Here is a 23,636-nt window from a genome sequence, read left to right as displayed (position 1 = left end):
TGGTGCGTTGCTATTTACTGTTTCCATTGGTAATTATGTATTCTTTTTTCCCACATTATGCGCTTGCAGAGCCAGGATTTCTCCTATCGACATTATTTGGTACTAATTTTGTTTCTTGATAAATCGAAATCACATACTTTAATGTGTGTGGTTGCTAAATTTTGTTATATTTTGTACAGGAGCCCAGTACATAACACGCTACAGGGCTCCAAACACCTCCTGTTATTTCTTGATCACTCTGTACATTTGTGTGTGAGTGTTTGCACATGCGTGAGAATGTGTGTGTTTAAAATAATACCTATATTACATAATATATATAATATGTATAAGAATCTAATCTCGGTTCCTATATAGATAATTCTGGTTAAGTAGCTAGTTTTTCGATCATTAAAGATAAGAATATACTTCTAACTAAAAAAATGCTCGAAATAGCGTGAAGAATTTTATTTTTACGTTGTTTCAGTCAAATGATACATGAAAAATTATATTTTTCCTGGTCCTATTAGCCGCATTTAATAAAAAATTCTTAACACACTAACATTAGAAAAATTCTATAATTCTTCGACTACATCTGGTTGTATCCGGGAGATTGAATCTCATTATTTTAAACCAAATAGTTGAGAACTCGAGAAAATTTCTATGTTTATTTGTGGTTTGTCCAGAAAGTGCAATTTTAAATAGATTAAAACAGAAATAACCAAAGTTCATAACCTAAGATACAGAATTGCGAATTTTTTAATACAAGAGTTTTTATTAAATATGATTAATAAGATCAGGGAACTTCCTAAAAATTTTGACTTCGTAATATTTTCAACAATGCATTTTTTTATTCAAACAACAAAATTAAAATACTTTTTGCTGCTTTGGGAATTCTCCACTTAAAATTATATGCATATCACTGTTGGTCCATGAATAAACACCCTGTATAGCTTTTAATACATATAACTCCATAAATATCCACTGTTTACTTGGTCCAATAATAATTTTTCAATAGTTAATTTCTTAACTACTACAGTTAGACATAAAGTATGAACTGGAAAAAATGCTTTAAATAATGGAAGAATCATATTTAATATTGTTTGAGTCAATAAACGTTATTTCTGAAAAAATTACAAGTTCTACTTTTTATACCTCGCCATTTCCTATCAATTATATTTAGTAAAAAAAAAATGTCGATACTCTAAAGCGTTTGATGAAAAAATCCTATTTTTTGTAACTAAAAATGACCGAGTTGCAACCGTTTAATCAAAATAGGGGTCCTATAAGAATCTACTTCAAAGTACAATATAGAAATTAACATAATATATTATATATAATTTCAATTTATAAACGATCCCTTAAGCTCTATCTCAAGGCCTGAATTTATCTTTGAATTTCGTCTAAAACAGAAATTTTTATAATTTCGTAGCTCAATCAGTTTAAATTGCAAGAAAATGGAATTAAAAAAAAATATTACAGTGTCAAGAATGCTGTACTAATTGTGATTGATAGCACTCATGAACTATTTAAAAAGTTAGATTTCGTGAACTTTTGAAAAATATATTTAGTGACTCAAACAACTTAAAATAAAATTTTTCTCGTCACTTAATTTTTCATTTAACGTACTTCAAGTCTCATCATTTCATTCGGTTCATTTCTCGTCATTCTTATTTAATTCATTCAATCTATTCCTCGTCATTCTTATTTAATTCATTCAATCTATTCCTCGTCATTCTTATTTAATTCATTCAATCTATTCCTCGTCATTCTTATTTATTTCATTCAAATCATTTCTCGTCATTCTAATTGGAAAAGGCATTTTAACTATTAGCATATGTATATCACAAAGATTTAAAAATTAACTATTGGCTGTTGATAAGAATGGACAATCTATATATATAATTTGTATTTGTTGTATTTATTTTATTCACATTTAAAGAGCCTTCTATTCTTATTCTTCTTATATATTCATATTAAGAAGAAGAATTATTTATTATAATGAAAGATTATCTCTCAACATTTACTCATTCGTAAATATACTTACAATAATATTCAATGTGTGTGTACTATACTTATAATAAAGCTCAATGTGTGTGTGTGTGTGTGAGAGAGAGAGAGAGAGAGAGAGAAAATTGATAAAATGTGTGTATGTGAAATTAAAAATTAAGCAAAATTTGGGCGCTTTTCCACTATAACTTCCGAAAATATTATCTCACAAAATTGATTTCTACATTATATGAAAGTTCAAAAAATAATCATTTCAATGATACTAATGTTTTAACCGACAAATTAAAATTCTATTTTTAATTAATTTTTAAACAATAAATTTAATCATATTTTTCAGCAATGTATTTCACACAAAATAAAATTAAAATTTAACCTGCACGAGCACGTTACTCGTACTGAATAAAATACAAATGTCTTCTGAATCGAAAGACAGTATGTGACATGAGAAGTCGCTGATCCTTTTATTAAAAATAATTTTGACACTTATATGAGATTCAATCTTTAAAAACACAAAAGCAATACCTTGGGTCCTCTTGTGAACAGCGTTTTTTCTTGAAGCGTTTCGAGATTAATGTATGGCTCGTCTTCATCAAAGGCCGACTCAATGTTCTTCAAATCCTCCAAATTTGACAGCTTGTTCATCATTTCATTCATCTCCGTCTCGAAAGTTCGAAAAACTGTAAAATAATATCACGTGAGGTTTTAACCTTTGAAGAATAATGGTGTTTGAAAAGAAGTTTAATCCTTCTCCAGGAAATAGTTTGAAATATGATGATAGTAAAACTTGGTAAATGTTTGAAAGGTTTTACAAGAATGTGAGAGCTTTCCGTTGTTTCTTATTATAGGGTGCAATGTCTGATAAAAATGAGTAGTTGAACAAAAAGTAAATTCATGTAAATTTATTTTGTGTATTATGGGATGTAAAAGGTGTATATATTCAAAAAAAATTATAAACAAGACAGTTTCTTATATTATAAATGGCGAATGCGAAACAATTCTCTGTAAATCATTAAGGTATATAAAAATTCATTTTTCCTTTCTCGATTTAAAATATGCCAAAAAATAATTTAAAAAATTCATACTCGTGATATTGATTTTTCTCCACTTTTCATATCTCACTAAGATCTCAAAACACGTCTTTAGAACTATATCTATCTGTAAATGCTATAACTAAAAATTGCTATAAACTAAAGATATGAAATTTTGTGTGTGGTTCCAACACTAATTAGTATATTTCCATAAAATTTCGTTCCATAGATGTTCCATGAATTCCATTCAGTTTGTCTTCTCTCATGTACATCAAACACGGTAACTACAAAACAAAACAAAACAAAAAGCTAGATGCATAAAATTTGGTGCACATAATTAACATCTTAAATGTAGATCCTTATAATATTTCGAAACAAATCAATCAAATATTGACAATCAGGCAGCTAGTATTTACGCAATCATTTAAATGCAAAAATTCAACACCGCACTTAATTAATGAAATTTGGTGACTATTATTACAATTTTGGCTTCAATTGATCAAACAAAAAAGTAACCGAAATGAATATTTGGTCTTCTTTACTATATGAAGAAGTATAAAAGTCTCATGTGAATATTTTCTGTACAAAGCCAATTAAATTCCATAATTATTGTCGTTCTTTGAGAAGTTACATTCAATTTTATATGTGCATAATTTACAACTTTATGTTTTTTAGATCTATTTTTTATATTCTAATTCATGGTAAAATGTTCTAATGAAATCATAAATTAAAAACTCAATGCTTTTTTATGTAAATAAGTACAATAATCTCTGAATGTGTTTTACAATTTTTAAACAATAAAGAATCCATCCAATTTTTTAAAAAATGCAGTAATTTTAATGTTTTATAAAGCAAAAAAAGAACATTTTATATTATCTATTGAAGAAAGTGAAAAATACATTTCGCCTCTTAGTTCAGGAGCAATGCATTTTTAAAGTTATTTACAAGTTTTTGAACTAAACATTTTATAAACTTTAAATTCAAAGTTTTTTTGTTTTTTTTTACTTTTTACACCTTTTTTTCCAATTTTTCAAAACAAGTCTGCTTTTACATGATATATTTTTGTTCCATAGGTGTTTTCAATGTATTTTATTAAAAAATTCCAAGTATTTTGTAACATTTTTTCAAAAATTTACCCGAAATCTAGTCAAATTAGTCTAACTTATTAAACTGTGGAACATTTTAAATTTTCATGTCTCTGACTGAATCTCATAATTCTGAATCTGATAGTTCTTTAGTTTAAAATCGAGTATATACTAATTAAAAAAATTTAAATTCCTGATTTAGCAATTTATTTATGTACAACAAATATAATAACATGTTATTTATTCTTAAATCGATTTCAATTTCTACAGCAGCAATTGATAAATATTTTTTGAGCTCCTAAAACATATTTAAAAAAGAAATTTAACTCTTTTACCAAAATGTTCATGCAAAATTGAATTTTAATATATTCTAAATGCAATTTACTTTATCTCTTTGGAAAATAGAAATATGAGTTACTGTCTGCAATAACTTTCAATAAAATAAGAGCATTTATATTACATGTATTCAATTTATTATTTTTTATTTATTGAACCTACTTATTTTCATTACGCAAAAACAAAATCCTTCCTTTCATATTATTTTGTTTAATTCTACAAAAAGCGCTTTTGAAAGTCAGTATATATAAATTTACCATTAAAGATATTACAATGAGTTTATATAATATGATCTTGCAGTATTTAAATATACCGTTTTTGTTAAATAAGACAGTAACTGTTATATATAAGTTTAAGTGAATTATCCATGTTATTTCCAGATATATTATATGTACTTATTAAATTTTAAAGTAATGATCGCTGTCTGTAAAAGATAAACTAATGAATTGACAATATTTTTTAAGAAAAATATGAGAAATAAAATAAAAATATAAGGGGAAAGATTTCTTAAAGCACGTCCTTACTAAAAATACAGTAGGTAGTATAATAATAATTGTTAAAATTTATGACTCAGTATCTCCTTATCAGTTAAAATTTATTAATCAGTATCTCCTTATCAGTTAAAATTTATTAGTCAGTATCTCCTTATCAGTTAAAATTTATTAGTCAGTATCTACTCATCAGTTAAAATTTTTTACTTAGTATCTCCTTATCAGTTAAAATTTATTAATCAGTATCCCCTCATGTTAAAATTTATTACTCAGTATCTCCTCATAAGTTAAAATTTATTAATCAGTATTTCCTCATAAGTTAAAATTTATTACTCAGTATTTCCTCAACAGTTAAAATTTATTAATCAGTATCTCCTCATAAGTTAAAATTTATTAATCAGTATCTCCTTATCAGTTAAAATTTATTAGTCAGTATCTACTCATCAGTTAAAAATTTTTACTTAGTATCTCCTTATCAGTTAAAATTTATTAATCAGTATCCCCTCATGTTAAAATTTATTACTCAGTATCTCCTCATAAGTTAAAATTTATTAATCAGTATTTCCTCATAAGTTAAAATTTATTACTCAGTATTTCCTCAACAGTTAAAATTTATTAATCAGTATCTCCTCATAAGTTAAAATTTATTAATCAGTATCTTCTCATCAGTTAAAATTTATTAATCAGTATCTCCTCATAAGTTAAAATTTATTAATCAGTAACTCCTCATTTTAACAATGGATTACATCACTTAAGCAAAACAGCTATTAAGGTAAACAAGGCAATAGGATATAATCTTATAGGACAGTATAGGATTAACATCCTATAGGATAGTAAATAGTACAATATATACTAACCTATCATGTAGAATAGTAGAGGATTAACTGTTAAAATTTAATCAAATATTTATTTTATTTTTGCCATAGATTTTTTTTCGAACGTTCATAGATGATGTTCGCTGTATTATTTAACTTAGTGGCCATCTTGCTATTGTAAATTGGCGACTTGACATCCGTTGACAATGTGAAAAGTGCTAAATAATAAAGTTAAATCAAATAGAATTTTTTTACCCTTCCACTAATGATGTTTATAATATATATCGAAGGAAACTTAAGAAATCGTTTCATCTTTTGTAATCTCTGTTTAATCATTTTACGAACTAATTAAATGATAGCAATTAAAATTTGGAAAAACTGACTGTTAACCGTTTTAAATTGTTTCTCCCATAAATATATCCGAACTTATTTTGAAATCGTAATTATAAATTCTCCGCTTAATGTCCAGACGATTAAACATGCAGAACTCAGTGGTACAAAGCATTCTGTTGCACCATAAAAATTTAGAAAGTTAAATGGCGGCTGGTCCTTGTTATCTGACCATGTTCAAAACTACTTTCCAAAATAGATCTTGTACTATACTATAGAGCTATACTAAACTAAAATCTAACTACCGTGTCAAACATCAGCGTTTTGGCATGATAATAAGTATTATTTCCAAATAAAGGAATATTATCTTGTAAAACATGGCGAAGTGGGACATTAAATTAATAAGCGTGATGTAATTTTAACATAATAATATTTAAAGAATAGTATGCTATTTATAAATTCCAGTTTCCTACATGTATGATGAAAAAATCATTGAAATCGCTCGATAGGGAATACCGTTAGACGTAGAACTTCCAAATTTGACGTTTAATTATTTATTAAATAAATAAAGCTCACGGGAAAGAGTTTCTCGAAATTTTATTTAAAATTTTGATTGAAAATAAATTAAAAGTTTTCACGCATATCTTCGATGACTTTGATACGCATTACTGCTTAAATATCATTTTTTCACATTTTAAAATTTTAGAAAGCATTTCAGTGATACCAAATTAATTTCCGTGCAATTTTTTTCTCATTTCAATAATTTTTAAAAAATATTTTTACGCATATATTGCTGAAATATTTTACATTGTTCTAGTTACTGGATTTATATTAAAGCATGTTATGACGTCATTCAATAGATACTTTTAAAGAAAAAATCCATCGAATGAGTCCAACAATGAAAAACCAATCGGCTCAGTAACAGATAATGATATGCTTCATTTTACTCCAAAACACGAAACTCAGGTAATAAAACAGATACAAAGCGTACATGAAACAGTACTTGTAGAAATAAACAACACAAAAGCAGCAAATAGTTATTAAGCAATCGCAACAGCATGAAGTGCTCAGACAGAACTCGATACCTAGCAACACGCTAAAGTGTGAAATCGCTTAACTACTCGTTTGAGGTTGATTCGACTGATTCAATTACTGCTCCTGTCTGTGTACATCTGTATATTTAACTCCCAGGAAAGGGTATCGTATGTTCTAGAACAAAAATTGGATTGTGAGACCAATGAGAACATCGCAAAGATTCCGAAATATTTTGTTTCCTTCATTTTTTCATCCAAAATAATCTTTAAATGCATTGCTAAGTCGCCAAAAAAATTATCCCAGTTAGAGATGTCATTGACGCAGCCATTCGGCAGCCATTAGATATTTCTGTAAAACTCTTTTCTTTGCTGGGAAACTAACAATACAGAGAATCAAGGACACAAATTAGTAAAAATATTTTGGGGAACTTTATTGTTCCTATATAATTAAGATTAAATTTTAAAAATAAATAAAGACAATATAATCAACTTATATTATTATACAGTATTTTGTACTAATGGCTCGAATATTATTTATTTAATTTGTCAATGCTAAACTGGTAGGAAAATTCGAATTAAAGGGCAGCATCTATATTTAACGAGAAGTATTTATAGAATAAAGAAAAATATCGAAACTTACACATATCTGAGCTTAAAAGAGACTTCTCTAATTGAAAAAATAATCAGTGGAAGCAATATCTCAGAAACTTTATTGCATATTTCGAATAAAGGTTTAATCATTCTTTCTCCTCATAAAGATATGAAAGTTGGGCAAGATCTTGACAGATTTCTCAGAATTTTATGATCGCACATGATTTTTCGTGCATTTCATAGTATAGTAAAGAAAATCGATACTTTTATAAGAACAGCATACCAAAGGCGAACAATAATTATTAAAGATTGATCTTTGGCGTGAATCTGTTGTTTGTACTGAACCTAGCTAGGAATTTTTTGCGATTAATCGTTAACTTGCTATTGATACACAAATACCAGAAAATCGAATTTGTATTTTGGGCTATTTTTCCCCGATTTATTGAAAACAAAATTTGACATAGTTGTACTCAATATATCACATAGTATATTTCAAGTTTTTAAGTAAGCGATTTTGAATTATCGCTTTTATTTGCATGAGAAAGGAAAAACCGACAGATGATAATCGTTGATACATTCGGTTGAAAATTTTAAAATAATCAACAAATTAGACACCAAACGGCGAATCAAATTTCATTTACCTAAAGTGAAGTTTTGGAGTTATTGCCTTTAAATGCATGCAAAGGTACAGATTGGCATATGGTCAAGGCCTTGACGGTTTGGTTCCGCACTTGATATATATCCACAAAATAAATCCTTAACTTGTGACTCAAATTTTATCTAGCTAACTTTTATGTTTCATAATTATCAGTTGGACAGACAGAAAGACAGATTTTTTTTTTTCTGAACGGATTTCGTCCAAATTTTGTCAGAAATCTAGAAATTTCATGTACAGATCGAAATATCACAATTTCATCCATCTAGCACAACACATTTTCCAATAAATTTGTTCACAGACAGACAGACAGAATTCTAATCAGTGGGAGAAATCACCTCGAAAATTCTCAGTACTCTTTAATAAAAATGTTTCAGTCATCCCCCCCGCATAAAAATGTGAATTTTCGAACAATAGTTAAGAAATATTGATGCTTGGTGTTACGAAATATATAGTGTAATTCTTGGCGATTTGTTTTTGGCATTTGTCAATGGATAATCGAAAATTGAATTTGTATTTTTGATGCGTAGTTTCCAGCCGATCGTAACCACAATTTGACAGAGATCTAAATTATAGTGACAAAATTAGATACATTTTCATACATTTAAGTTATTGCGGTTTTTAATTATCGTGTTTACATGCTTGTTGAAAGTACAAACCACAAGACATCAACGGATCTTGTTTTATCTTTGCTACGTGTATATACTTTAAATGCTAAATAAGTTACCAAATTTTATCTAGTTAGATCTCTTAGTTTTGTAGTAATCGTGTTAATTTGTATTCGGATAGTCGGACAGACCGATTTCCGTGAATGGATTACACTCAAAATCTGATACGTACCTAAAAATTCGGTATAAAAACCATGTACCAAATTTCATTAATCTAGCTCAAAATGTTTTTGAATTATCCTTGTCACAGACAGGCGAAAATATAGTCAAAATGTATTTTTCGTACTCGGAAAGGTCTAAAACATGGACATTCGTCCCAATCTCTAGTTCGAATCTTTTGATGATTTCAATACTTACTTTATAACTCGTAAATGAAAAAGTAAAAATATGTTTTTTAGATTATGTTAGATTATAATTATTTTTATGCTAAGGAGATTTACTTTCGAAACTGAATTACTATTCAAGCAGTCTTTTCTATCTCAGAATTCAAAACAATATGATGAAGATCTCTAATACGACATATTTATTCATTTTTAACAGCAGGCGCCTTTGAATGACAGATAATCGATATGTTTATGCCATGAGCAGGGATATTGTGTAATAGGGATATAATGTGCTCATAAATGCGTAAATAAAATCAGAATAAGGCAATGAATTTCCATTCGATGATATTCGATTTTGTTTTCAGGAAGCAGTGATGGGGTGAGTGAATTAATTAACTTCACAGAATACATCAATTTATTTACAATATAATACCACAAAAGGAATAAAAACATAATAATTAAACGGGTTCTAGAAACATGCTTTTAATAGTTAATTAAAAGTTAGAAAATACTAATTTATTGGAAATCTGATGCTGAAGACAAAATTATAAAAACCAGAAATCCTTAATTAAATTGAAACCTGTATCGCATTTATAATACTTAATAATTTAATTATTTAACTTCTTATAATATTAATTGAGAATTAATTTCTTTAGAATAATAATTTAGATAAATCCAATTACAGAACTGTGCTTTAATTTCCATTGATTTCACTTCCATATACTGTTTCCATTTTATAATAAATGTGTTTTTAAAAGCTTTGAAATTTTTCACAGTACTTATTCTTTAATATGTATTCATAATTCATTATTATAAATATTATTTAATCTTGAAAAACAATTTAGTCTCTAATTCGCTACCAGAGAGTAACTTTTAATTCCAATTAAAATCTTACTAAGACTAATAGGAGTTTTCTTTTCTTATCGACACAGAATATCTACGAACTTGAGAATCACTAGCATTCTCTGTCAGTTGAATGGATATAAGTGGAAAAATTTAGTAAGAAAATTAAAGTGTTTAAAAGATTTAGTAAGAAAATAAAAGTGTTTAAGTTTAGATTCATAAGTGCACAAAATAACAACGCAACAACTATATACAATACAATAATGAAAACAAGGAGTATTTGGTACGGAATATAAGTTCACAAATTTGATGAAATTAATATTTCTTGGAGAAGGATTGACTGAGGAAAGAGACAAAAATTTTCCCTGGGCTTTGGTCTGTGGAAATTAAATCTTCGTTATCTTGTGGAAACCACTCAAGTTTTACGTAACTTCAAACTTAACAAGTTAATAATACACTTCGCCTTGTTTCAAAGAGCTAAGTTTCCTGTATTTGTGAATATTTCTTATTATCATGTAAAGTTTTACTAAATAGTTTTATGTCGGAGCACAGAGACTTGACAAGATAATAAGATTTCAGTTTAGTTTGGCTCTACTAACGTCTAAATTTGGGGCAACACAAGGTCTATTCTGGAAAGTAGTTTAGAACATGGTCAGACGTCGAGGGTGATCCTCCATCTAATTTTCTAAATCTCTTAAATGCAAGAATGAAAGGAATTTTAGTTTTGATTTTAGACATTTTGTTTGTCCTCGCATTGATCAACAACATTCGTTCGAGGTCGTGAATGGGTTTGTTAAAAGGAAAAGATGTGGTGAGAGGGCAGCTAGTAGCATAATGAAGTGAATCGCCCCCTTCATCGCAGCCACAATGATCCGATTCTTTAATACGGAATTGTTTGAAATAAAAGGGGAATGGGCCATGGCCAGTTGCAAAGATAACATCTTCCCTGTTCCATGAAGCTAAAGAACAGGGAAGATATTATTAAAGGATTAAGGGAGACTTTGGAGATAATTTGAACAAATATTTACTTATAGAACAACTGATAAATAAGTTCATAAAAACATCAAATTATAAAACTTTAAAAGAACATATGGATGCTTTAAAATTACATCGATTTAAATAAGTTTCAAACAAAAAATAAAATTTGAAATTATAATAGATGCACAAATTTATTTTAGCCCTTACGTTAGCTTTGGATCCACGGGGCATCTCAAAAGTTTACATGATAACGTTTTAGCTCCCCAATAATACAGCATCTTTAGCGATGTGCTCATTTCTGGAAAACTAAGAAAATATTGCAAATACCACTCTAATTTAACTTCAGGAAAGACTGAAAAGTTGTCAAATGAGCGTATAGCAGGGAAGATGGACGAGGGGAGCGAGGGCAACAATATAATGAATGACTATGATCTTATTGCTCTGTTCAATTTCATTACCTTACGGATAATGCTAGCGTTCCAAATTGCTAGATTTTAAATAATTAGCATTATAAATTTCTTCCACTTAGTTTTTTGTAAGATGATACTCATATATTTTGACTGATATGTTAGAATTTTCAAAATTACAACGTAAAATCTCGGACTAGGAAATAATATACTTAGTTATACTTTGTTATATATCACTACCTTAGGAAATGTTTTTTTTTTCTTTGTAATACTGTTTATTTCTATCAGACAATTTGTAATCTTACGAGAAAAAATAAATCTTTTTTGAAGTTTCTTGTCTGTTAAGATAATTAGGATAAGTTGACAACCTCAACAGCTTGCCTCAAGTGATTTTTGTTGCTTTCTGTTTGATGCTTACATTAAGTGATAAATAAAATCCTTTTAAGCCTTATAAATTCATATTTTATAGCCAGAGAAGCAACATATATCTTTAGTAAAGTGATTATGCTGAATTTATTGGGACAGGTCACAACTCCCTTAGAGGTATTATAAGAAAGTTACAAAAAACAAAAAATAAAGGAGTCGGTCAAAATGTTAGGGTGTTAGAAGAATACACCCTATACCATAAAAAAAGCAGGAAAAAGTTCCATGGTGTTATTTATAAAATTGCATTAGATATTTTCAATAAATGAAACTTTTTCCAAAGTTTTTATGTTATAGCTTACACTGTTTTAATTATACCTTTTGGTTGATCTCACTTTAGTTCAGCATAATCACTTTAGTGTAGGTGCAAGTTACTTCCATTGCTGTACGAATCGACTCTTGTATTTAAAGAGCTCAGTAGAACTTTATCGATCACCCTGTATATTTATTACTTATTTATATGATCTTTTTATCAATGTGAACTTGCAACTTTTACAAACCATATTTTTACCTAGATCACACAGATACTACTTTAAAAATCTTTCAATATTTCATAGTTCCACTAGAAATGTATAAGACACAACAAGAGTATTTAAAATAACAAAATCAAGAAGAGAGATACAAAAAGAAAAATTGATAATTAGAAATTGAAATTTGTTTATCCTGACGCTCATAACATAAGTTGAAACTTCCTAAGAAGATACAGTGCAGTTCCTGCATGTTGTGAGAAATATTTTGATCCTCCATTAGGAAAAGGACCGTGGTGGCCTGGTGGTAAGGTCTCGACTTGTGAACCGTAGGGTTTCAGGTTCGAGACCCCATTCCATCGAAGAACCACCGTGTAAGGGGGTTTGTTGCACGGTAAATCCGTCAGGGCAAAACGTCCTCCCGTTGGTGTGATGTTTAGAGGGGGGGGGGCAGTTCAGGTGTCTTCCTCGTCATCTGACCGCGGCTCAAAATTACGAGGTCCGTCCCAAAATAGCCCTAGTGTTGCTTTAAACGGGAAGCTAATATATCTGAACTAAACTAAACCTCCATTAGGAAAATAGATTAGAATGTTCCAAAAACACTATTGGCACAAGAAACACTCAATCTTAGGAAGAATATTAGTGTTCAATTTTAAATAATGAAAATACACCGATTTTTAGTTTTATTAATTTACCATAAGCTAGAACTGGCATTGGAAAACTGCGTTCTATACGATAACTTTTTAGTTACATACTATTCCAGAAAACATAAGAATTTAATTAACTAGTAGACTTATATCTTCTAAGAATAAAAATACATTTCATTTTATCAGGTATTTCATCTTGAATTGCATTCAAAATCATCTAGCGGATATTTTTGCATCATCTTTTTGAAATATCAAAATAACACTAATTATATTGAAATAAAAATATATTCAACAAGGTACAATCTAAAAAAAATATTTTAATAATATGTACTTAAAGAAATCATTTACTTCAAAAAATGATTTCAATAACAGAATGCTTAACAATTAGCATCACCTCCTTGCCCAGATCTCTCCTACATGTCATAAAAATACAATTCTTTATTAATTTTGTTTCTTTCTTCTTTTTAGACTTTAACTTATAATTCTTTATATTATGGAATCCAATATTTATATTATTGAAACCAATTCTTTCGCAAACCCCTAGTCATATGGCGCTCAAAACAAATGGAATAAAAATTTAATTAATTGATCGATTAACTGCTGAATATGTTCAGAAAATTTTAAAATATAAATTTGTAATCGAAAGCATACAAATATGCAAAATTCCCAAGCACTGTCGTATGAATAAGTTAATAAAAAAGTAGGTTATAAACTCCCGTCTTTACAAACGTTAAATAAATTAAATTAAATACATACGTTTGCAAATCAGAATTCTGAGAATTTGTTTCTAAGATCTGCGACATTGTTAGTTAAAAAAAATGTTGAAAATGTAAATAAACTTTAAAATTGAAAGACGCTTTAACAACGAGATACGAGAAGAAAGTTTTTTACAGAAACATTCAAATTATAAAAGTAAATTTATGTAACCTTAAACTTTCGGGAAATTTCAAGTAAACAAAAATAAACTAGTGAGCAACAACACTGAGTATAAAATTTCGCAGAGTTGTTTATGCAAAACATTATTTCATGAATCGAAAAGAATAGAACCCTTCTAGCGAGATAAACATGACTTGATATTGTTTTCTGCTGCCTTGCAGAAGTACATCAATAAACATGACCTGGATATTTTAATAAATTTATTCTGTTAAAACTACCTGTAAAATATACTATCTCTAATATATAAATGTGCACTCATTTTGGAAATTTTAGCCGAAATCTGACAAAGGAAAATGTGTCTGCGCGTCAGTGTACATATGAATAAAATAAACCAGGGATTCTATAATCTAGATAAATGAAATTAAGTTCATGGTTCTATCATTTGAATTCCGTATCTGTTGTAAAGGTTTTACTGTCTATTTATCAATTTATTTTACGTAGATGAAATAATTCAAAAACTAAACACGCTATACAAAAAAATGGTATGCATTTATATTGTCCAAAATTTTAAATCTATGTTAAATAACTGCCCAGATCATTCAAAGGAAAAATATCCGTTGCTTATATCCTATTTTGTTCAATATAACAAGCATTTTACACAAAAAAAATCTTATGCTAATATGCGAGAATAATTTAGTAAATTTTCAAAAACATTGTCTGTATTATATGATGTCTGTATTAAATTATTAATCTGTATATTATTATACAATGTCTGTATTAAATAATTATCTATAAAGACTTTCATGGAGAATCAACGTTGTGCATTTCTTCAGTATCAGTTTATCTGCTAAATTTAATTAAATATCACCTTTAGAATAAATAATACAGTTCATTTCTTCACATTATTCAAACAATGTTCAGTTACGGTCTTATATAACTGATTGATGAAAAAATATATATGCATTCAATCTAGAAGACCATTCAAATTTTGTTTTTTCCCGATACAAACTAAAAAATTTTCTAAATCTAAAAGCCTTTGACCAAAAGTTTCGAATTTCGTCGAAGAAAATTTGCAAAACGGCTTAAAGTAAATTTATATATATAAATATATATTTATATTCATAATAAAGTTTGTGAGAGCATGTGTGTATGAGTATGAATGTGTGCACGTGTGGGCGTGGTATTTTATAAGCCAAACGACAGCTGCCGAATTTGGCACATATATACATAGAAGCTGGAAATGTGCCCTTCAGAAGGAGTATATAAATTTTAATTACAAATAAAATGAAATCTTGGTTAATTTCGGCTTAAACTTTAAAAGGCATTACAGTACAAAATAATTTTTATATAATCTTAAAATACAAAAAAAAAATCATCTTCCCAATGATATTTATTACTTTTCAGTATGATTTTATTTTTAATCAGTTTTTATAAATATTCAAATTTATTTTCCAACAATATATTTCAAACAAAATACGCATGCATGAAAAAATAAGATTTTAACAAAGTGTTGGCATTTATTATGTACACAAAAACTAAAATTAAAAGTTCGTGTTAACTCTTACTACAAACTATTTACTCTAACCATAGAGTTCATGTTTACTTCCGTTGAAGTAGTTAATGGAGCGCTATGTCCATCTTCCTTTCTTCCTGCCTTTCTTCCTGAAATATTTTAGCATTTTCTGGCTATGCTGTAGAAAAGGATAGATTCTCATAACCTTCCTGTTGCATCACACAGACTGCAGGGGACGAAATATTATATTAAAACAAAATTTCATTGTGATATCCTCATGCCGCCATTTTTTGTGTAGGCAAAAGTGAAATAATATTTAGTTAGCTGTTTGTCACAGCAGAGCAGTGAAGTCATAACATGAAACACTACCCTACTCTTCACTTATAAGGTAACAAATGTAATTAATTTAATCTATGAACATTTTTAAAATTATTATTAATTTTATTATTAGTTTTGATTAAATTATTTACTTCCAATAATTTTTCTAGAAAGATGTTATAGAATTTTGATTTACTAACAAAATTAAAAACATTAAGATTTCAAACAAGGAAAACAAAATATGATATCTGACTGCCCTATGATATATGAAATATGAATAATTAGTGACTACCCGAAATAAAATAAAGCGGAAAATATAAAATTTTATCCTTTTTAATGACAATTCATTAGCCCGAAATTTGATTTTACAATTCGTTAGCATTTTTTTGCCACTCAAGCCATCTGATCTTGTAATACTTAAAAAAATAATCGAGAAAATTTCACTTTGTCACATTTTTAAGAATAAAAAAATTGCAATCTAGTTATTGCATGCGTTTTTGTAAAGTTTACAATATTTCATATATACTAGTTATATAAAACTATAAAATTTTAATTTATTATGACATTTTTACAGCAAATTGAAAATTTAATTAATTTTTTTGTTTGTTTAATAGTGGTGAAAAGCGACTGATTTATAATATTTTCTAACTCACTTTCATAGAGAAAATAAACGGAAAATAACTTTAAGATTTAAAGGTAAATCTTTTATAGCACATTTAACTAACTTTAATTTGATATGCTAACTAATTTTCAGCATTTCAAAACAATACATTTTTAAAAGATAGTTTTGGAATCTTATTCTTAATATTCTAATTATTTAAAAAATATTGTGAGGCCATAAAGAACTTGATTTTAATTAAAACTTAACAGAAAATGTAATGTCCATTTAATTAGTTATATAAATGTAGTGTTAAAATCCTTATAAACATAATTAATATACATTAATAGTATAAAAATATTCTAAGAAAAATCCTGAAGAGTTTTTTAATTATAATTTAATTTTTTAATTATAATTTTCTAAAAATATTTTTTTAGTAAACTTTTATTACAAATGAATAATTAGTTTCGAATGTAATTAAGACTTTCATTAGTTGAAATATGATTTTCACCGTGCAATTCATTAATGCAAGTACCAATTAAATTCATTTTAAAAGACACGTTTCATTTTCCTCTAATTAAAAGACTTTTGTGTTACTTGAAAACTTATAACTAGAAATGTGTGGGTTTTTTGTCAAACAATTGCATAGAATTTCCATTATTTTATTCTGGCATTGAAAGTAAAATTAAATATTTTAAGGATTTTCGTCAGAAAAATCGCAACTTAGACAAAAAATGTCTCTTTGAATTCGCAAAACTCCTTGTTAGTGATTTCTAGGTAATTATTTTTTAATTTTATTTATCGTCTCCAAAATCTAGCACATCCTACTTGTGTGACCTTTAAATGTTAAAATATTTACAGAAAGTATAATAATAATTAATTTTCTTCAGAAAACTCTCTCTCTCTCTTCTTATATCAAAGCTCAATGTGCGTGTGTGTGCGTACTTTTCCATGGTGTTTGTCATTAATTTATAAAACTGAATGTAAAAGCTTCGTTTATGCAAAGAATCCGAAAAATTTTTTAAAACTTAATCAATAGAAGCTTTATTTCAACAGAAACTTTATTTATTTAAAGGAACTCTTTTCACTGTCCAATAGATGAAATTTAGCGATGTAAATTATCTAGATTTTTTTATGCATTTGATTTAATTTTTATATTATATGCATTAGTTTTAAACATATTATTTCAATTAAAAACCATCAAATAGTGTTCAAGGAGGATCAATGAAAATAATAGGAACAAAGAGTAATTGGGAAGAGTGCCAAAGAGTAATTGAGGACAGAGACAAAAATTAATTGGGGACAGTGACACCGGTGAAGCCTAAACGAGCTCGAAATCATGTGTCTTCTTTAAGACCTTTGAGAGGAACACAATAAACGCTTTCCCGATTTTTTTTTTAGTGACGTTTTCTTAGATCCGCTTATTTTATTTCCAACGGTATTCAAAAATGTGAAACAAGTGAACATCTCTTCATTAAACAATTCCTAAATCCTCTATTTCCGAGGTAAGTTGGTAAATTATACATTTCTTGTATCTGTAAGATACGACGAGTCAAATTTTCTTCTGGGAAACGGGATAGGATTTGCAGTCACCTCTGAGAGTGTTCACTGTTAGGTAATGAATAACAGGCTTTTAATGTACTAAAAAAACTATATTTTTTATGCATTTTGAATAATTTTATTTGACTCTAGAAACACTTTCCTGTTTCGCTGTTAATGTTCATTATTTTATGCCAGATTAATTGTTAATATTTTTAAATAATCTATCATGCAATCTACGAACATAACACTTTTTAGGATAAACATAACATGTTTTATGCGAAAGTTGGATATTAATAATTATTTGATACAGACTGACACCGATATAAACAAAAACAAGCAAATTCAAAAATATCTAGGAAAAAGGAAAATTTAATGCTGAAAGAGGAATCTGAAGATGGCTCTTCAGGAATAAAAGAGGTTGTGGAAATGGATAAAATAACATCTGGTATTGTCCATAGTAGAATTTTTAATAAATATGTGCATTTTTATCAGTTATGTTAAATGTATCAGAATGAATGACCATTATTATTTCATCTGAGGGCTTAGTAATAGCCAGGTGAATGTGACAGGCTTGAAGAATACTAATTTGGCAAAATCAAAATTTGACAGCAATAGCTTACAATTGCCGAGAGTTGTATAAAAATTATACAACCAAATCCTATCACTTAAATAGAATTTTTTAGATGGCATGAAAGACAGAGAAAGTTCAATTGAAGACTGAATGTTCCATTTGAAATGAAATAGAAATTTCATTGAAATTTCCATTCTTATTTTCTATTACTAAATTTGAAAGCTAGACCTATTAATTCTAAACAGAGTTTCTAAATCTTATTTATTCCTTTCTCGTGTCTCATAATGTTCACCAACTTCTGGGTATTCTATTAAAGGTACATTTCTCGACTTTTCCCGCCAGAACAGGGGGTAAAAGGATTATAAAATAATTCAAAATGTAAATAATAATAATAATAAATTAAATATTTGAAAATTTATTTACAGTATTCTATGAAATCGAATATATTTTTATTGAAAAATAGCCTTGAGGCTATTAGAAATGGACTGTAAAATAAATTCCGAGGTAATAAGCAAACCTTTCTTATCGTTATAAATAATTCAAACAATTCCTTGCTGATATGAAAAACCAAAATAGTATTCAGAAATTATTTTACTTCTCTAACTGGTTATTAATTTGAAAAAAAAGACATTGTTTAATATGCCCTCCGTAACATCGATATGTTCTCGCATAAATTATAGACTTATTTTCCTTTTCATAAGAACATTTTAAATAGAATAAAATGATAATTTCCACAACCTAATAAACTCTAATTACCCTAACGGATCTTATTTATTACTATGTTTCAAAATGTTATAAAAAAGCATTCATTTGGTTTCAATGAATGCATAAATTATAAAGTTGTGATTATTTTCTTTATATTTTTAAATTCTGATTAATTACACGCTTTCTCTAAAACTGGGTAGTCTGGGAAATGCCACTACTTTTTTTTAATCTTCCTACCATTTACCGAATAGAGTGCTCATTAATCAAAACTTCTTTTATCAGGTTAAATGTTTAACAATCAGTTTCCTTGATTTTTTATCATTTTACTCCTCGCTTGTGGAGATATTGGTATGTTATGTAAAAAGAAAATTCGCTGCATATACCAATAATTACATAAAAATTTTATAAAATAAACTTACATTTTTGTAAAGAGATAGTATGTAACAGAAATCAGAAATGCTAGGCTTCCAGTTTATGGTGGTTGTTAATAAATCCGTGTTTATTGTGGTCCTTATATTTGGTGTAAAATTGCCAAATTCAGACTTTGTGGCAGGAAAACCAAATTTCTTCTTAATATTTATATATTAAATAATAGTTTTTCTCTTTACAGAAAGATTTAATTTCTGATTAAATACGGATTACTTGTTAAAATTTTAAAAAAATGAACATTAAAAAGTTTTAAAGCCTTTGATGTTTGAAAATCAATGGTTAAAAATAATTATTATGGCGAAACAGGTTTTTAAAAAAAAGCTTCTCTATAATCGGTTTCGCAATTAATATTTTTCATTGCTTGATTGCAAATGCATACTTCGAATATTACAGATAAATTATAATATAGATACACTATGTGTTGTAGCAGTATAATGATCTGAAAAGTTCTTCTTTATATGTTTCTTGCTTATATTAGTATATTTTGAAAGAACATTAAAAAATAACTGGATATCTGTGGCGTAGAAATTCGTTATGTAATAATCGTAAATGTTCCCCAAAATCTCGACATGTCTGAAACTATGTCCTTTGATCCCAAATAATCATAAACTGAAACTGTATGTGCAACACTGGTAATACTGTGGTCATGTGAATGGTATTTGAGAGTGAGAGCAAAGTTTTTATTTATTTTCTCGGAGCGTAAATATGGACACACTATTAGAAAAATACATAAAAAAAGAAAAGAAGGCTATCAAATCCTTTCTCCTGTTAGAAGACGTACAAGAGTGAAATCTTTCAAATCAGAAACTCCCCATACAATCTGATGATAATGATCCACTTATATTACATATATTACATAGACATCTCTTTTTTACAGGGCAAAATGTGGGAAACTTGATGAAAGACCGCACAGCCTGATGAATTTTCTTCCAAAGAATGTAAAATTTTGGATCAGTGTACAAAAAACATCGAAAAGATAGGATATTATGTCGAGAAATAATGTCACCTGTTATCTCTATTAATAATAATTGTCATGTACAAAAAACGTCGAAAAGACAGGATATTATGTCGAGAAATAATATCACCTGTTATCTCTATTAATAATAATTGTCATGTACAAAAAACGTCGAAAAGACAGGATATTATGTCGAGAAACAATGTCACCTGTTATCTCTATTAATAATAATTGTCATGTACAAAAAACTTCGAAAAGACAGGATATTATGTCGAGAAACAATGTCACCTGTTATCACTATTAATAATAATGGTCATGTACAAAAAACGTCGAAAAGACAGGATATTATGTCGAGAAACAATGTCACCTGTTATCACCATTAATAATAATTGTCATGTACAAAAAACGTCGAAAAGACAGGATATTATGTCAAGAAATAATATCACCTGTTATCTCTATTAATAACAATTGTTGTGACTTAAAACCGCCTATTGCTCGTCATACTCTTTACAGAAGGTTTGAAATATAAAAATTCATTACAAACTACAATTCATTCAATAACTCAATAATTGATAGCCATTTGTCCTATACAAATAGCTTGAAAATAATGTGAAAATGACTAGACTTCGCATCGATTGTATTCGTTTCTCTTAAAATGGCTTTTGTTTGATGAGAGAGCTAAACATGTAAAAGCGAACAGAGATATTTGTGAATCCATTCTTATCGTGTGATATATTTTAACTCAGCGTCGCCTAACATGTAAAAACTAGTAGACGAATCTCTCCATCAATACATTTGTAACTTTTTTAGAACTATTGACTTTCTATCGTTTTGTATAGGTTTTATTTCGTAATAAACTTAATTTATAAATTTACTTTTTAATTATATTTGTTTTACCAAGATTTTTAATAATGCATCAAATTTGATGAAGTTGTTATGCAATTAAAGCAGTTTATTTGAAACCATAAATCTGGAGCAGTATGGACACTTTTGATTCATTCACCATTAAACCTAAACCAAGCAACCAACCATTATTAATAAGAGAAATGTGGATGCCAACACTCAATGTGTGCTCAATGGAGTTATGCAGAATAGTTAAAGTTAGAGTTATCAAATTTGTCACAAATATTTCTTGGAATATAAGAATATGCATCTTGTCAAAATTTCTTTCGAAATTTTAATTCCAGTTTTAATTAATTAAAAATTAAGAGTAATTTTTTCGGTTTTTCCCGATAAGTCTCCAAAGATTTTAATTGCGCAAAACTAATTTTTCAGCCAATTAAAATTTTTAAAAATTGCTTTTTTAGCGATATCAATTTAATTACCGTGATATCAATTTAATTATCAATTTAATTGTGGTTATTTTGTAAATAATATTTTTTGAATAATTTTCAACAATAGATTTCATTAATATTTTAAATTCATACAATTTTCATTGATCTGTTAAATATCTAACCGAGTTATTTTCATCTGTTGTTAGAAGCTAAAGAAGAAAGAGTCTGCTATTTGTAATTTAAATCAGGGTCTTATAATAAAATTACATTATTACATAATGCACATTTATAAGCAGATTGTTCGGATATTTAAATTTGTGATGTCATTGGGTTCGATTCTATAAAAAAAAGTTCAGGCATGCTATAAAAAATATGTAATGTTATAAAAATAGCAAGGTTTTAGTGTCTTTCGGAATTATATGCGTAAAAGTGCTTTGTTAAGAGAATCATAAACATCAAGTTATGCATAACAGATCTAAATAAAATTAAATTTCAAACTCTCTAACAAATCACTGATGGCCAAAGGCAGCTAATTTAAAAGTAAAGTGCGCATAGCTTTTTTTATATGCTTTGTTAAGGAAATCGTAAACATCAAGTTATGCATAAGAGATCTAAATAAAATTAAATTTCAAAGTCTCTAACAAATCGTTGATTGCCAAAAGCAGCAAATTTAAAAGTAATGTGTGCATAGTTTCTTTATTTGATCTCGTGTACCAAAACATCATATTTATTAATCAATCACTCACTTTGTGCAGCACTTTCTATCTTGAAAAGAGTTCAAAATTCATTTATCATCAAAGTTCACATCATTTAATTTTTAAAATTTAATTTTCATTAATTTTTACTCAAAAATACATTTTTTTAACGAAAATGTCTCATCGCTTTGAAGCACGAAATTTTATTTTTCTATCATTGTATCTTAAGCTGCTTTTCAAATAAATTTCATTTCTTATTAAAATCCTTTTAAGGCCAAAGTATCCATATCATCTTTATACTCGTAACTCAACTTGGCATCAGAAACCTTTTCAAGCGCTTCTAACGATGCTTGTTTCAGAAGGCTTTTAAGATTTTTATACTTTAACTCAATCTCACCTTTATACTTCCCAAGTAAACCAATTTAAAGAGAAATGAATTCCTTGTCTACGCTTTTAACATCTTAAACGAGCATAAAGAAGATTTTGAACTTACAAAAGAAGGCAATTGGGTGAAACATTTAAATGCTCGTTTCAAGTGAAAATGGGGTGAATTTAACCATCAGCCAGAAGTGGCTCAAGCGTAATATGTAGCTCTATTATGTTAGCTAATTTTATTGCGAAATATATGAGAACTATCTTAGTAAGTAGTAACTATTAAAGGTAGAAGCTTTTGAAATATTTCAACTGATGGATTCCCAGCTAACTTCTCCTTCTACCTTGCAATTTCGTAAAGACTGACTCACTATTTTTTAGAATATGAAGCCCGTTTTCGAAATTATTTATAATCATACCCCTTTCATTCGAATTTTCACATTTTTATATCTCAATCAGAGATATAAATTTTAACAATTTATATGTGTCAACTCAATTTGGGTTTGTTTTATATATATTTACTTAATTTAAAAATTATATATATATTTACATAACGAGTATTTTATTAATTTTTGCATCAATAATTTGTGAAATTGATTTTCTGTTTTTTTTTACTTTTTACTTTCTTGTATAGGAAGTATAAAAAGAGAAAGTATTATTTATTTCGAATAAATTCGAAAT

The 23,636-nt window shown here is 27.7% G+C and overlaps 1 protein-coding gene across 1 annotated transcript in view; it reads right to left on the bottom strand.

Moving 5' to 3' along the window:
- The window catches only part of LOC129980823 (uncharacterized), a 603,477-nt gene that overhangs the window by 541,050 nt on the left and 38,791 nt on the right, over nt 1-23,636 (bottom strand). The window contains exon 8 of the mRNA XM_056091226.1: nt 2,509-2,663. Coding sequence (XP_055947201.1) covers nt 2,509-2,663 — 155 coding nt within the window. The remainder of the gene's footprint in view (nt 1-2,508; nt 2,664-23,636) is intronic.

Source organism: Argiope bruennichi, chromosome 8 (genome assembly GCF_947563725.1).
Source record: "Argiope bruennichi chromosome 8, qqArgBrue1.1, whole genome shotgun sequence".
Classification (NCBI taxonomy): domain Eukaryota; kingdom Metazoa; phylum Arthropoda; class Arachnida; order Araneae; family Araneidae; genus Argiope; species Argiope bruennichi.
Note: the sequence above shows the minus strand (reverse complement) of the source record. Positions and strands in the feature narration are given on the sequence as shown.